This window comes from Haliotis asinina, chromosome 8 (genome assembly GCF_037392515.1).
Source record: "Haliotis asinina isolate JCU_RB_2024 chromosome 8, JCU_Hal_asi_v2, whole genome shotgun sequence".
In the NCBI taxonomy this organism is placed as follows: domain Eukaryota; kingdom Metazoa; phylum Mollusca; class Gastropoda; order Lepetellida; family Haliotidae; genus Haliotis; species Haliotis asinina.
In genome coordinates, this window is record NC_090287.1 from 47,097,774 (window position 1) to 47,113,314 (window position 15,541).

Sequence of the window (15,541 nt, forward strand, 5' to 3'; positions counted from 1 at the left end):
AGCATTACTTGATGTATGTTTAACTACCTTTATAACAACTTTACAAATATTGTCGTGTAATTTATCAACACTTCTTTCCTGAAATCCCCACACCTCTGCCCTGAACACCAGTAAAATAATAATGACAACTCCAAATCTTCACCGATAATATACCTCTGACATCAGAATCCTCTGTCATAGACTGAGATAAACATTGGATGTGTTTATAACGCGTTTACGCGCATCAAAGTCCATCAGGAGACGTTGCTTGGCAACTTTGAACGCATGGCGTTGCCATACATGACACTGAACATTTGAAACATTTGATTAAATTTCTTGTGACTTGACACTTTGTTCACTTCTTAAATTAAATTCTGTAACAACATGGAGCCGATGTTAGGCATTTTTATTATTGTCAATTCATCCTCTAGACCTTAACAAATATGTGATAGCCTGTCTGCCACATGATTATGTCATTTCTTTTATATATTCTTTAATATATGATTGTGCAGTTTCTAGTTTGATCGTGTTCATTTAGAAACTGAATGAAGAAATCGGAAAATATCTGGTGGTCCATCTGCAGAGACAGGTTATCAAAGTAGTATGTAAAGCTGCCAGTCTGTGTTAGAGCAACACCAGGGCGAACTTAGGACTTCAACCACCTTTCATCCTATCTACCTGCCGAGTCGGAAGACCTATCTGACAACACGACTTTCTGTTACCTTCTAACGCTGTGTCTGGACTGGGACTGGGAACACTTGACGTTCGACAGGCCGAACATTGACGAGAGTACTCACTTGTAATTATGGCAAAGAAAAAGAAATGGGATAGGACTATCCTTCTAACCTTTAGATAAGGATTATTTTGTCCGTCAGAATGATATATGGTGTCTTTTTGCTCTCTCATGCATGTGCCTAAACCCTTTCAAGGGCTTGAATAGTTTCGGGGTATGTCGTTTCCTGATGTTTTGTGACAGCCAAGACATATAGAAAGAAGACAATAACTAACGATTTATCGAGTTTATTATATCTAACAGCGTACAGGTAATATATTCATTGTGCACGAACAAGCAATGTTACATTAACGTCCGGTATGTTTGATGACTATCCAGGCTCTCATATCATCAACAGAGCACAAAATTACATCATCATTGCACGCCCACCCTCTCTCTCTCTCTCTCTCTCTCTCTCTCTCTCTCTCGCTCTCTCTCTCTTCTAACTTACACTACAGTCTCTCTCTCTCTTCTAGCATACACTAGAGGAACATTAAGTAGCAGCCTACGCGTCTTGGCTGTTTATGTATTGTATATCTAGTATTGTTGTACATAACGATGAGAATTTAGGGCTGCCCAGGTTAAGATGTGGAGTGACTATCACCTGAGCGCAAACACTGCTTTGGACAGCACCACTTTGCTGTACGAGCTATACGAGCCCAACACACGAGTGGTTTACCGTCACCCTCACAGAGACTGCGTTCCACACATTACAACGATAGAGAGCGCTGTGTTAAACAAAAACCTGCAACACCCTTCGTTATGTGATCAGCATTTCCCAACAAGATGTGAAGCACGCATTAGTAAACATCGGAGAGACTCGGTTTTGCTGAGGAGGCGAGAGAAATTAAACTATTGCACAAACATGCTTCAAGAAATGTTACAAGCCTCAGTCAGTCATCCATGTTACAAGGCTTGGTCTGTCATCAGTGTTGCAAGCCTCTGCCTGCCATCCACGTTACAAGCCTCGCTCAGTCTTCCATGTTAGAAGCCTCGGTCTGTCACCCAAGTTACAAGCCAAGTTACGAGCTAGATAATGGACAGAATATGGACCAACGATGTTTACTGGCGTTTCTAGTATTGTTACTGCCCCAGAAACACTTAAGAACAACCTTTGAGTACGAAAGATGGACTAATGACGTAGAGTTTAAAGACAAAGCATGATTACTGAACTATTTGGCTGTCAGTTTAGAAAACACATCTACATGTACTACTCATACAAAATAAAGCACATATTTTAAGGTTAACATATCGAATGGACACCAATGGTGTAACCATATATTGTATTATATCACAGATGTTCAAGTATCCAACAAGGTATATAGTACCAAAAGACCGGACAGTCTACACATGCCACTTTCACTACAATTTCAATACTGAGATTCACTGACGCTATGTTTATATTGACACAGACAAGATAACCATTCCACTTGTTTAAACCCACAATACGACAGAAACATATTTTATCTTGTATTCATTGATGTGTTGAATGCTTCTGTTCCACATACAATGTAGAATCATTTTTCTGTCAATGGTGAAAATGTTATAGTGTTACAATCAAGCGTTGCACGTGAGATGTGCTTCTTGCTGACCAGGTCAGAGTTATCTCGTTCCATCTACTCTCCCTCAGCGGGAATTGTTTGTCCCTGGTAACTCTGTGTGGGATCTGTTTCGTCAACATGTTTAGTGTATTTAGGACCTTTGGATTCATTTGATGATTTCAGACTAACACGCTCGGATTCAATGCCATCACTCTTCAGGTAAAAATGAAAGCCTATATTGAGTTCAGGGATGTCGTAGACGACTGCAAGCAGCAACATCATCATTATCAGCCCCAGGAGAAGGTAACCTGAAACGACAACACATGCAATGTAGGGCAGACAAAACACAGACGCTTGAACAAGCAAACGACTATCCGTAATCCCACATACATGTGAGATGCGCTTACCTGTCGTTGCAACTTTGTACAGAGCCCTGTAATGTTGCTGCCAGTTATCCCCAGGGATGTAGTCACCCAGGCCGACGGTAGTGAGGGAGATGAAGCAGTAGTAGAAAGCGTCCAAGTAGTTCCAGTCAGGTTCAAGTGCTGTGTAAATGCCAGCGGGGACGAGGAAGAAAAAGGTGAAGATGAAGGAGAAGACGATGAAGAGATGGAGGAGCTGGATGTGGAAGACCATGTAGATGTGGCCCAGCTGCCGGTACAGGAAGTACAGGAACATCTCAGTGGGAAGCATAAGCCGCTCTACCACAGCCGTGAAGAGAATCAGTGTCAGTGGGATGCCTATCACAGCGTACACGATGCAGAATGCCTTCCCGGCGTCAGAGAGTGGAGTCACTCTACCGTAACCTAAAATATAACACCCAGTCGGCAACTATTTGGCAATGAATTGTTTTGAAAGAACCTCAAAAGATTTCATTTCTGAAAAATCAATTCATTACACCATATATACTTGGACAAAGGAATGGCAACACGTATGATTTTCACACACACACACACACACACACACACACACACACACACACACACACACACACACGCACACACCATAGCCACTTACATCTAAAATATCTATAATATATTATGTTTGTAAGTGTGTTTCATCTTATCTCTATGGTACACCATACATTGACTTTTAATGTGCACATGCCACAATCAAAGGCGGGCATCGTGTTTCATACGTATACCCATCATACGCCAAGTATCAAGTTTCAGTAACCTGTTCTTACAGTTCAGTAACTTTGAAAATCAGTGTCATTGAAAGCTAGTGCTTAATATATATATCAGTTAGCAGAAAGGAGTGAGTGAGAGTAAAACACAAGCCTTTCGCTTATTGTCTCCAAGACACGTAACACTCAAAGACACGTCAAGTCCTCGAAAGACGGGAGTCTTACCAATGGTCGTGAGCACTGTCCCAGCAAAGAACATAGACTGGCCGAAGCTCCAGTTGGGTTCTGACATGGACACATTACGAGCAGCCGAAACGCCTCTGTTAGCACCCTCAACGACCTCAACTATGAAGGCCTCGAGAGCTTGATCTGCAACAACAGGAGGGATACTTTAGCTATATGGAGTTGGATTTGGTGAGGGGGTGTGGGTGTAGGTGGGTGATGGTGTGTGGATGTGTGTGGGGTTGGGGAGGGGTGGTGGGTGGGTAGTTTGGGCATGAAGTGTGTGTGTTGAGGATTTAATTAAATGTTTAGCGTGTCGTATGTGGGTTTAGTGCTGTATGGCGTGAGACTGGTTGTGTTTAGTGTTGCATGCCGTGGGATTGGTTGTGTTTAGTATTGAAAGACGTGAGGGGTGAAGCTGGATGTGTTTTATTGAAGTAAGTGATGCTGTTTGAGTGGGGAACACTCTTTTCATCACGTTTTCTCATGTACAGTTCACCACAAATGATGAGGAGAAATTACTCTCAGTTTACTATAGGTCAACTTAGTTTTCATCCGAGAAAAATCCGTGTGCAAATATTTCACACCCATACTTGTCCGTACTACCTGTGGTATAGAATCTACATTCAAAATACCTTCCATGGTTGTCAGAAGTCTCTGCCTTGCTTACTAGCGGACAGAAGAACAGGCACAATGCTGGATATTTGTGTATGTTTTTCTCTACATATGCATCTGTCGCACAGATAACTTGGTGACTTTCAACTGATGTGGGCATATTGACCTACATTATTAAACAAATAAAGCTGGGAATGTCGATAAACACACTTTCTGTTATATACACCATCAAGAGCACAGCCTGGTCGCTGCAACCAGATGTCGCGAAAATGATTCACTTGTAATAGTCTGTACAAGAATATACAGAAGGTTCTCGTTACAGTCCCCAAGCAGGAGTAATTTATAACTCATTATATGTTTGTCTCGACAGTACATGCTTTAGATTGGAAATTCAGATTCAGAGTTCTGTCACACATAGTGAGCCGTTGTGGCGTAAGTGCAAAGGACTAAACAGTATAGACATTCCTCAGTAATAGTGGGATAACGACTGACAGGCAAGTCCTGTCTCTCAAAAAGCCTTATTCTGATATTCAGGACCCATTTTGGCAGTCAAATTGGCAGAAATGTGTAGCACAGAATGAAACATATGTGGTTCACCCTTTCTCTTATGTGTGTGAGTGAGTTTGCTTTCTCGGATATATTTCACAATTACTCTATATTACGGGATCGGAGAGTCTTTGGGACCTGTAATTCAAAAATCATTCTTGCTTTATGTCTCCATAAAAGAGAAGAAATGGTGGCTGTTAGACATATTCTTTTTCTGACGCATATTGGATATGACAGGTGTTCGTAAACAACGAATATTTTCTATCACACGGGGCTTGATGGGTGTTCTTAAACACAGGTTATATTTTCAATGACACCGTGCGTGACGGGTGTTTTTGCACATTGCATACATTATATATCACACAGGACGTGATAGCTGTTCATAAAAACACAGCATACATACCATATCTCACCGCACGTGATAGGTGTTCCTAAAAGTAGGATGTATTTTTATATCACACCGTATATAATACATCTCACTCGAAGTAATGGGTGTTCTTAAACATGCTATGTATTTTGTGTCACACTGAGTGTGATAGGTGTTCTGAAGCACAGCATACATTATATATCACACTGGATGTGCTGGGTGTTCCTAAGCATAACATATATTTTATATCATACTGGGTGTGATGGTTGTTCCTAACCATAGCATACATTATGAATCACACCGGACGTGACAGATGTTCTTAAATATAGCATATATTTTATATTTTGCATTTGTATATTTTTTATCACACCGGACATGATGGGTGTTCTTAAACATAGAATACATTGTATATGTCACTGCACGTGATGGGTGTTCTTAAACATGCTATGTATTTTGTATCGCACAGGGCGTGAGGAGTTTTCATAAACATCGAATACATTATATATTACACCGGGCGTGATGGGTGTTCTTAAACATTGACTACATAATACATCTCAATGGAAGTGATGGGTGTTCTTAAACATGCTAAGTATTTTGTATCACACCGGGTGTGATAGGTGTTCTGAAGCATAGTATACATTACATATCACAGTGGGTGTTCTTGAACATAGCATACATTATATGTCACACCGGGCGAGACAGATGCATTTAATTATAGCATATATTTTATATTTTGCATTTGTATATTTTTTATTACACCGGGCGTGATGGGTATCCTTAAACCAGGGATACTCTATACCACCTTTATATAGGCTCCCTGCTTAACCATAGAATACATAACACATCTCACTGGACGTGATGGGTGTTCTTAAACATAGACATACATTATATATCACAATGGGCGTGACAGATGTTCTTAAATATAGCATACATTATATATCACACCGGGCGTGATAGATGTTCTTAAATATAGCATACAGTATATATCACACTGAGTGAGATAGATTTTCTTAAAATAAGTGTGTATTCAGTCTCATATGAGACACGGCGTGTACTCCACCCGATAATACTGGAAAACGTATGCCATAAAACTGGTCGGAATGTTGTCAGAGACAACATACTTAATAAACATGCATATCAGACTGGATATCACAACTGAATTTATATTCTAAACAAATTATAGGAATAGTATGCAGGTCCACAAAGCATCTCATGAAAGTATAATGTCATCAGTGATATGTATGTACACGCATAATGCTGTCACACCAGCCGTCCAGGTAATTATCAAAACCGTTTCATTCAGCATACAGAGTGGTGATTCGTTGTGGAATACTTTATGCATGTTTTTCTCCATAATACCCATCAAATAAATCATTGACTTTATTCACAGTCATTATGATGCAAATTATAGTAGGTTCCAGCCGCCTGCATTCTTCTAGCGTGTTGATGACTTCAGTGCCATCCATAGAAAATGTGAGGTTTCAGCACTTCACCATTTCATCCATCTCCCTGTTCGTTTCACCATTTACTTTCAGTTTTATTAGTGCATTAAATGTATATTGATGTATACATCTGTTATGTAATCCATATATTATGCTGCTGCGTACCCATATGCTATATAGTGCATGTATATTGTATTGATGTACCCGTATGCTATATAGTGCATGTATGTTGTATTGATGTACCCGTATGCTATATAGTGCATGTATGTTGTATTGATGTACCCGTATGCTATATAGTGCATGTATGTTGTATTGATGTACCCATATGCTAGAATAGGCCTTCAGCAACCCATGTTTGCCATGAAAGGCGACTATACTTGTGGTGAGAGGAGACTAACGGGATCGGGTGGTCAGGCTCGCTGACTTGGTTGACACATGTCATCGGTTCCAAAGAGCGCAGAATGATGTTCATGCTGTTGATCACTGGATTGTCTAATCCAGACTCGATTATTTACAGACTGCCGTTATATAGCTGGAATGCTGCTTAGTGCTAACTAAACTCACTCACTCACTTACCCATATATTATATAGTCATTGTGTGTTCTACAGATGAACCCATATGCTATACAGTCCGTCTATGTTGCACTGATGTACGAATGTGCTATATAGTCCTTGTATGTTGTTCTGTCTCTGTCTCAAAGATGATCGTACGTGGTCTATATTCAAAGTTCCTATGTTGTATTCCACATCAGCCTCTTTTTTAGCATTTATCAAAAAGACAACGTCAAATAAATGAAATGTATGTCCTATTTCGCAATCACATAAAGCATACTGTATATTAGCCGTGACATAAATGTACTCCTATATCCCCCTGCTTCTTTGAAGGCTTGTGTAAAGATGTATTAATATCTGCTATGATCATGCCAATGGGATGTATGCATTAATGACATGTCTCTTGGTATAGTTTATGAATCTGTGTTGGTTCCAGCCGACCACACTTGCACATCTGCTTCAGCCCTAGCTGTGTTCTACAGTAATACAGCACTTTCGGCAGGTGTCAGCGTATATGTGGCTCTTCGTAATATTATAGATCAGGTTGCTAGTACACCGAAATATGACCCATAATTGGTTGTCATGGATTCAATGACCTTTCATGTATGGATTTACAAAATTTTGTGAAGCATGATGGAAACAGATTGAGCTGTTATGTGGGATCACTCTCATTTAGTGATGAGTAACATTGATGCATTCGTCAGCTGTCATTACAAGGGTAAGCAGTGTGAAAGAAACAGACTGACATTAAAAGACTTGAAATCAATCAAAATCTATATAATCTAGCTCTTTGTAAAGGAATGCGATCTAATCTGTGATGTATATAATTCGATACAAGAAAACAAATTATCCACATGCGGTCAACGTCTCAATGCCCATATCCTGACTAAATGCTGTTTAAAAGTATTATCTCAGTTGGACACGACGTAAGCACAATCACGTTTTGTGTTCGTTTGTTGTTAAGCTGTACAAAGCTGGAATGAATACGGTCTAGCAAACAACCAATTGTTGTGTTATCCGTGGTTGTTTTACTCTAACAACTGATCATTGGGCTGCAGGAGTAGTTACACAACTTCTGTTGTGCGCGACATAATGTGTAACGGCCCAATAGAGTGACTGTGTATATTATGTTAAATTTCAGGATGATACTTACCGGTTAAACATGAATTTTCTTTAAGAAACTTTTCCCTCACAAATTGCAGGTTCTTAACTATGTCCTCTTCTATCGGACTCTCTAAGGCTTGGAAAATAGCTGCTCCAAAGCAAATGTAAAGTATCACAAACACACAGAGACACACAAACTTAATAGTCGGTATGGCAGTGCGACGCTGCAAGTTGTCATCCATACTGGAGTGTGTACCATATGAAATGTCACCAGATATAATCACTAACAACTACATCATTTCGGCGAGTCCACTCAACAATAGGGATGTTAGGTAGTAATCGATGCTATTCCAGTTATTGCAACACCTGTTTCTCCATTAACAAGAGGCTGTCACTTGACACTCATTGAGACGAGGATTTGAGCTTTTTTCAATTTTCCTATCATTGTTGATGACAAAGAACATAAACATAAAAAACTAAACCAACTGTAATGTCATCAGAATGCATTGATTCCCATGCAAACACCACGAATACATATACAAATATATTCAGAATTCGAGAATCCAAGTAGTGTACAATATTACGGCTTCTCATGGTCATGCAAATTTCCCCGATGTCACTCTTAACAATGATACTGCCCCCCACACACCCATGTCATCCTGAACGATAATACTACCCCACACATTTATGTCATCCTAAACAATGATACTGCCCCCTACACACCCATGTCATCCTGAACGATAATACTACCCCACACATTTATGTCATCCTAAACAATGATACTGCCCCCTACACACCCATGTCATCCTGAACGATAATACTACCCCACACATTTATGTCATCCTAAACAATGATACTGCCCCCACACACCCATGTCATCCTGAACGATAATACTGCCCCGCACATTTATGTCATCCTAAACAATGATACTGCCCCCCACACACCCATGTCATCCTGAACGATAATACTACCCCACACATTTATGTCATCCTAAACAATGATACTGCCCCCTACACACCCATGTCATCCTGAACGATAATACTACCCCACACATTTATGTCATCCTAAACAATGATACTGCCCCCTACACACCCATGTCATCCTGAACGATAATACTACCCCACACATTTATGTCATCCTAAACAATGATACTGCCCCCTACACACCCATGTCATCCTGAACGATAATACTACCCCACACATTTATGTCATCCTAAACAATGATACTGCCCCAGCTGAACAACTATTCTACCCCACATAACCATGTCATCCTGAAAAATTATACTGTCCCCCCACACACCCAGGGCATCCTGAAAAATAATACTGTCCCCCACATTAATGTCATCCTAACCATATCATACTGCCCACCACACACCCATGTCATCCTAAACAATGATGCTGCCCTCCACACAACCATGTCATCCTGAACAATGATACTGTCCACACACCCGTGTCATCTTGGACATTGACAATGTCCCACTAGCCCATGTCATCCTGGACAATGATACTGTCCAACCCCAAGATGCCAGGTCTACAGGGAGACCAGGTACACATACTGACAGCTCGGGTCTAGACGTCAGATCTACAGAGAGACCAGGTACACATACTGACAGCTCGGGTCTAGACGTCAGGTCTATAGAGAGACTAGGTACACTTACTGACAGGGTCTTAAGCGAGGTTAAGTGAACTTACTGACACGGACTTCGTGCAACACCAAGATCACGAGATCAGGTGCACTTACTGACATGGTTTATATGGAAGGTCTACAGGGAGATCATTTGCACGTACTGACAAGAGGTAGATGACCCGTCTAAAGGGAGATCAAGTGAACTTGTTGACAGGGTCTAGATGACAGGTCTACAGGGAGATCGGGTGCACGTACTGACAGCGAGAGAGGGAGGGAGAGAGAGGGAGAGAGAAAGAGAGAGAGAGAGAGTGCGCATGTGTGTGACCGGATAATGCGTTCGTTCGCGCAGTAATACTTAAGACAGAATCGGTTATACAATTACATGAATACATTAGTCACCATTGCCTTTGGATAAAAATTACACTTTAGTCCATATACTAATGGGAATCAGTACGACTGAGAATGAAAGACTGAAAGAAATGGATGAAAGAAATATATGATTCTTATTTGGATAGCACAACTACAGCTCATGCTGGTAAATCGGAAATTAGCTTATGATCAAATAAATAGTACGGGAAAATTAGTTGCAACTTCCTCAGTTTGACTTGTGCGCCACAACCTCGTGACTGTATTATCCCTCTGCAATTTTACCGTTGATTATGAATTTTGCCATTGATTATGACCATATAATGACTCCCTAATGACCGCGAATAAACAGCTGACATTTCTCTTACGCATTAACCATGATGCATACTAGAAGTGTTTAGCCATAGTACGCATGCTTTCACGAGTTTACTCAAATGCTCTCAAGTGACTTAATAAACAAGATAATGAAAACAGAAGCTGACACGAGTCATGCCTAGACCGTCTGCAGAGTGACCAATCAATCTGTCGGGCTAATCGAGGACAGCAGCAGGCCGATCACATTTGACCTTCCAACAGCACACCATATGGTTGCATCGTATGCTGCTATTTTCAAACTAAAGTTCCTTTTGTACTGTCAGCTTCGAGGGCGCGTGATTTGATAGCATGGAATTTAAAATGGGAGAGATTACCTGACATGCAGTGTTGATAGGTAGCGCGAAACGTGTTCCGGACGTTCTGGAGATGCTTGACCAAGCTGGTCTCTCGAGGGCCCTCTATCGCAGCAAATATAGCAGCTCCGATGATGAGGAACAAGACATAGAATACACACAAGGCAATCACTCGCACGTTACTACGTCTCAGGTCGGTGAACATGTCGCCTTCAGTGTGACGAATCCGTTCTCTCTCAACACCAACGTTTGCAACACGAGCAGACGACGCTAGTAGGATTGGCGCAATGTTCCTGCAAGTAAATTGGGTGCTGTATTGATCGCGAAAGGCAGGCCTTGACACAGCTACGTCCAGTGTACAGGATTCCTTCAAGGATAAGCTTTGGGAAATCCCTCCTGAAGTGTCACAACTGTTAACGTAATACTGGATTTGTATGCAAATCCAAACCTGTGATTATGGACGTGATCTGATTATGTAACAGTATGTATAGTGAGACTACAATCTGTTTGCAGAAGATGCTGGCACTGTAGTACTGGGCAGGTCATGCTGACAGTATAGTGTTGGCGGTGTAGTGTTGATGTGTTCGTCCTGACAGTATAGTGTTGATCTGGCGATGCTGGCAGTATAGTGTTGATCTGGTGATGCCGACAATATAGTGTTGATCTGGTGATGATGGTATAGTATGGTGTTGACCTGGTGGTGTTGACAGTATAGTGTTGATCTGGTAATGATGGTAGTATATTGTTGATCTGGCGAAGCTGGCAGTATAGTGTTGATCTGGTGATGCTGACAATATAGTGTTGATCTGGTGATGATGGTAGTATGGTGTTGATCTGGTGTTGCTGACAATATAGTGTTGATCTGGTGATGTTTTCAGCATAACTTTGGGTAGGTTATGCTGGCAGTATAATGTTGGATATATGATACCGGGAGTATATTATACGTTATTTCGTCTTTGGTCGAAATTAGTGTATTTGAAGTGTATGCCGCACACAGTACCAGCCATTCCTAGTTTCTTCATGCAGATATAAATGAAGGTGGGCGGTGGTGTCTTTTGGTTTTACAGAATACCCCTTGAGGAACAAGTGACTATGGGAAATACAAACTTTCCTTTTCATTGTTTTGATTCTATAAGGGCCGTCAGTGCATGGTGACCCCGGTATTCAGAAGCAATGCATTTACCTGAGTCATGTCTGAAACAAAAGTCTCCATTTCTGTTCCCCGGGGTTTCTCCATCCGATGTCTCCATCTCTAGCCAACTGTTTGACATTCATAGCTGTGCTGCGACCAATGTTCGCATGGCAGTTTTACATAGATAATCCAGAAAAGGTTAAGTTCTCCTCTAGCCTCAACATTTATTGTACCAGCCCGATATAGATTCCTGGGTCTGAATATAATCAGCATCTCCATATTCGCCATTTCCGGCAGATGGTTCCTCGCCATCAGCAAAAACGAAAACGGACTGATCATGTTCTTGTCACTGACTTCAGTCCAGAGAAACGATTCACCTGTTTGAAGGAATAGGAGGTCGACAGAGCATAGCTGGGCTTTTTTCTTGCTGACTGAGCATCTACACTGGGTGTATTTTGAGCAGCCGGTGATGTATTGCTGATCTGACCTGTAGTGTAGCTTCAATACCAGCATTACTAGGTTTCACAGCTGTATCTGAAGCATTTCAGTCCCGCACAGTTAACATAACACTTCTTACATATATTGCACAGTCTTCCTGAGGTTTTCAAGCATTAACATTTTCTTTATCAAGTCACAACCATGAAAAATTTCTGAAATATGAAAACATTTTCAAGCCATGCAAAGACTGTCAATATACTCATAGGGTTGTCACCCCTTCTCTGATTACTATGTGTTGGTGTTTAACGGGGTTTTTATTTTTCATTTGTTACTCCTTTCATTTTGTTTAATAGTTTTAATGAAACGCAGTTGTTACTAACATTAAATAATTACGTAAAGAAGAACTTTGTAAACGATAACCCAAAGACATGCTCCCCTCAAAACTACTCATTTTTACACAGGAGACTGACTTGTGAAAAAGCCAGCTGAATTCCATACCAGATTTGTTACATATTTGAATATTGGGGTAAAATCTCTAAGAACATTCATTTGTCAGAAATATTATAGTCAATAGCGAGACGACCCCTAACGTGTTTCAACAAGGGAGATAATCCGCCGTCCCATGCTATCAACAAGGTTGTTTACAATGTCTCGTCATGTAGCGTTCCAAGTTCGAACCAAGGTTGTGCCTAAGTCATGCACATTTCTAGGACGGACTACCGACTGTTGCACTTGCCTGTCCAGATGGTCCCACTTGTGATCAACTGGATTCACGTGTGGACGTTTGGCTGGCCAATCAACACCCTTTCTCAACACCCGTCTTTTCTTGAAAAGCGCTAATGGTTCTGACACGATGTGGAGCGGCATTGGCATCTTGCAGCAGGAAGGTGTTGCTGAATAGTCGTGCATTTGGATCATCTGGTTTTCTAAAATTTCTCTGTACGTCGCTTGATTGATGTTTTCATGAACAACATGAAGTTCTGTATTTCCCACGTAATGAATCCCACCCCATACCAAATAAGAGTTCTTTATAAACCAGTTTCTCCAGCCAATTGTCGAGCAAGAATTCTGCCATCTTCCATCATAGATGTTAGAAGTAGTTGACGGACAGGTCTTTTTGCCATGTAGACATGTGTATCCCCTCTCAAGCAGCCTTCGATTGATTGTTCGCCGTGCAAAGTGGAAGAGAACCCTGTCGTCCCATGTGCCTAATTCAGGAGAGCAATCTTCCAAACATTTCTAAAAACAAAAAAACTCTGTAACCAAGCTATATGAGTCTTATTTGTTATTATCTAATCGACATCTTAATTTTTATCACTACCGCAGTGTGCATAGTCTTGTCAGTCACCCCGTTCCTCTTTGTCACTTCCTGTAGATGACATGTGTTGGTCATCCCCCTTCCCTGTGTCTGTCACTGTACAAGGAAGTGCGCTACTGTTTTTCTATTTGTCCATTGTTCAGTCTCTGCCTGTCCATTGTTGTCGAAGTCTTACTCTCTCTTTCTCTCTCTCTCTCTGTGTCTATCTCTCTCTCTCTCTCTCTCTCTCTCTCTCTCTTCTCGAGTAAGCAACTAAAGAAGTTTGAATCCAACTAGTACAGCAGTACAGCATATCAAATTAGTAAATATCCGTTTAATAAAAGCGCTGTTTACGTTCGAGCTGACATGTGGTCACAATGAGGAACTGACACGAAGATGGGAAGCAATGCCAGTATCAGCTATACCCAGTGTGGGGAGGCGACCAGTATCATCAGATCTCGCGGTATCTGCTGCCAGACTTGGCCTTCCCAGATGTGTTTAATCTGTGCTAAATCTGGGAAACGTGGAGGAAAGCACAACCATTTTCTGTCGAATCAAAAAGTCCATGGTGTAGTCGCTGTACGTGTGTGTTCGGGCCTTGTCCTGCTGTAAGGTGTGTAGACTTGGATGTGCGTCCTATGGGGAAGTGGTTGACCATGACGTGGACGGTCACTTGTACTGTCGGTCAGCTGAAGGCATTTGGACAGTTTGGCAATTGTGGAATTGTATCTCTGCTGAGCCACCTGGCTTATAGACACTCCCGCATTAAGGCAACCCAATGCTCACTCTCGCTCTTGAGCTATAGGCGTGGCACTGCAGCGTCACTTGACGTTGGATCAGTTACTTGAATGTTTAATCACAGTCAGCTAAGGGTCAAATTTTATGCCCATGTGGTCGGTGTAAACAGCATGGAAACAGTTACTAAGCAAGTGCATTTCGTGTAACTAACATTAAAGACATTTTTGCATTGCGCGTTACGGTGCTCTCGTAAATAAGGTACCTTGTGTTTCACTTCTCACTGCTTTATACGTTCCTAAAATTCATATTTTCTGACATGATTGACTTTTATGAGAATATTTGGGTCATGCGTTTCTAAAGTAGCAGTGCCAGCTCTCGAGGACATATAACAATGATAATGAAACTGATGAGTTAACGAATAGTTAAAATACGACACCTTCACGATTATCATAACAACAACACACATCCTAACTGCCACTCTTACCCAGATACATACGTATACATACACATACACTGTAGATCCCGGTTATTTACAAGTGGTCTTAGTCGTAAGAGTCAAGTAATGGGATCGCGAAGCCGACTAATGGGATCCCATTTGCGCAGACAGATACTGATGATGTTGATCACTGAATTGTCTGTTCCAGACACGATTATTTACAGACCACCGCCATATAGCTGTAATATATTGTTGAGTGTGGCGTTAAACACCGATCAACAAACCAACGATCATGGATATTTACAACATTACATACCCAAGCAGTTGGTTTAATAATGATGGACTCTTGACAATCGGTGTAATGGGTAGCCATGTCTCCGGGCTTTCCTTGTGAAATCCTTTATTACTGTTGAATTTGAATGGGGTTTCACAGTACAACTTTCGGCTGCCATGGGGCAGAAATCTTTAGCGTTAGCTGTATTAGTCTAAGTATATTAACATTTAGTCAGGGTGTCCCCACAGCAGTAGCAACGTCCCTTTCAAACCGGTCCATTAAAATGGAATAAACGTGACA

The 15,541-nt window shown here is 41.2% G+C and overlaps 1 protein-coding gene across 2 annotated transcripts; it reads right to left on the reverse strand.

Moving 5' to 3' along the window:
- Nucleotides 1-983: 983 nt before the first annotated feature.
- Nucleotides 984-11,332, reverse strand: LOC137294943 (potassium channel subfamily K member 1-like). 2 transcript variants are annotated; one of them, XM_067826164.1, is made up of 4 exons: nucleotides 10,948-11,332; nucleotides 3,644-3,787; nucleotides 2,700-3,098; nucleotides 984-2,600 (listed from the first exon to the last, which is right to left on the reverse strand). In XM_067826164.1, the coding sequence occupies exons 1-4, from the start codon at nucleotides 11,129-11,131 to the stop codon at nucleotides 2,368-2,370; spliced, it is 960 nt and encodes a 319-aa protein (XP_067682265.1). In that variant the 5' UTR covers nucleotides 11,132-11,332; the 3' UTR covers nucleotides 984-2,367. The 2 variants fall into 2 exon arrangements, with proteins under 2 accessions (XP_067682265.1, XP_067682264.1); XM_067826163.1 differs by lacking the exon at nucleotides 10,948-11,332 and adding an exon at nucleotides 8,316-8,587.
- Between the last annotated feature and the right edge of the window lie 4,209 nt (nucleotides 11,333-15,541).

What these genes read in the sequence shown, in the direction of transcription:
- LOC137294943 (XM_067826163.1), bottom strand. Translation starts at nt 8,508, where the DNA reads ATGGATGACAACTTGCAGCGTCGCACTGCCATACCGACTATTAAGTTT. An exon ending in AGAAAATTCATGTTTAACCG is followed by an intron (nt 3,788 to 8,315) that starts GTAAGTATCATC and finishes CTGTTGTTGCAG; the next exon opens with ATCAAGCTCTCGAGGCCTTC. An exon ending in GACAGTGCTCACGACCATTG is followed by an intron (nt 3,099 to 3,643) that starts GTAAGACTCCCG and finishes GTTATATTTTAG; the next exon opens with GTTACGGTAGAGTGACTCCA.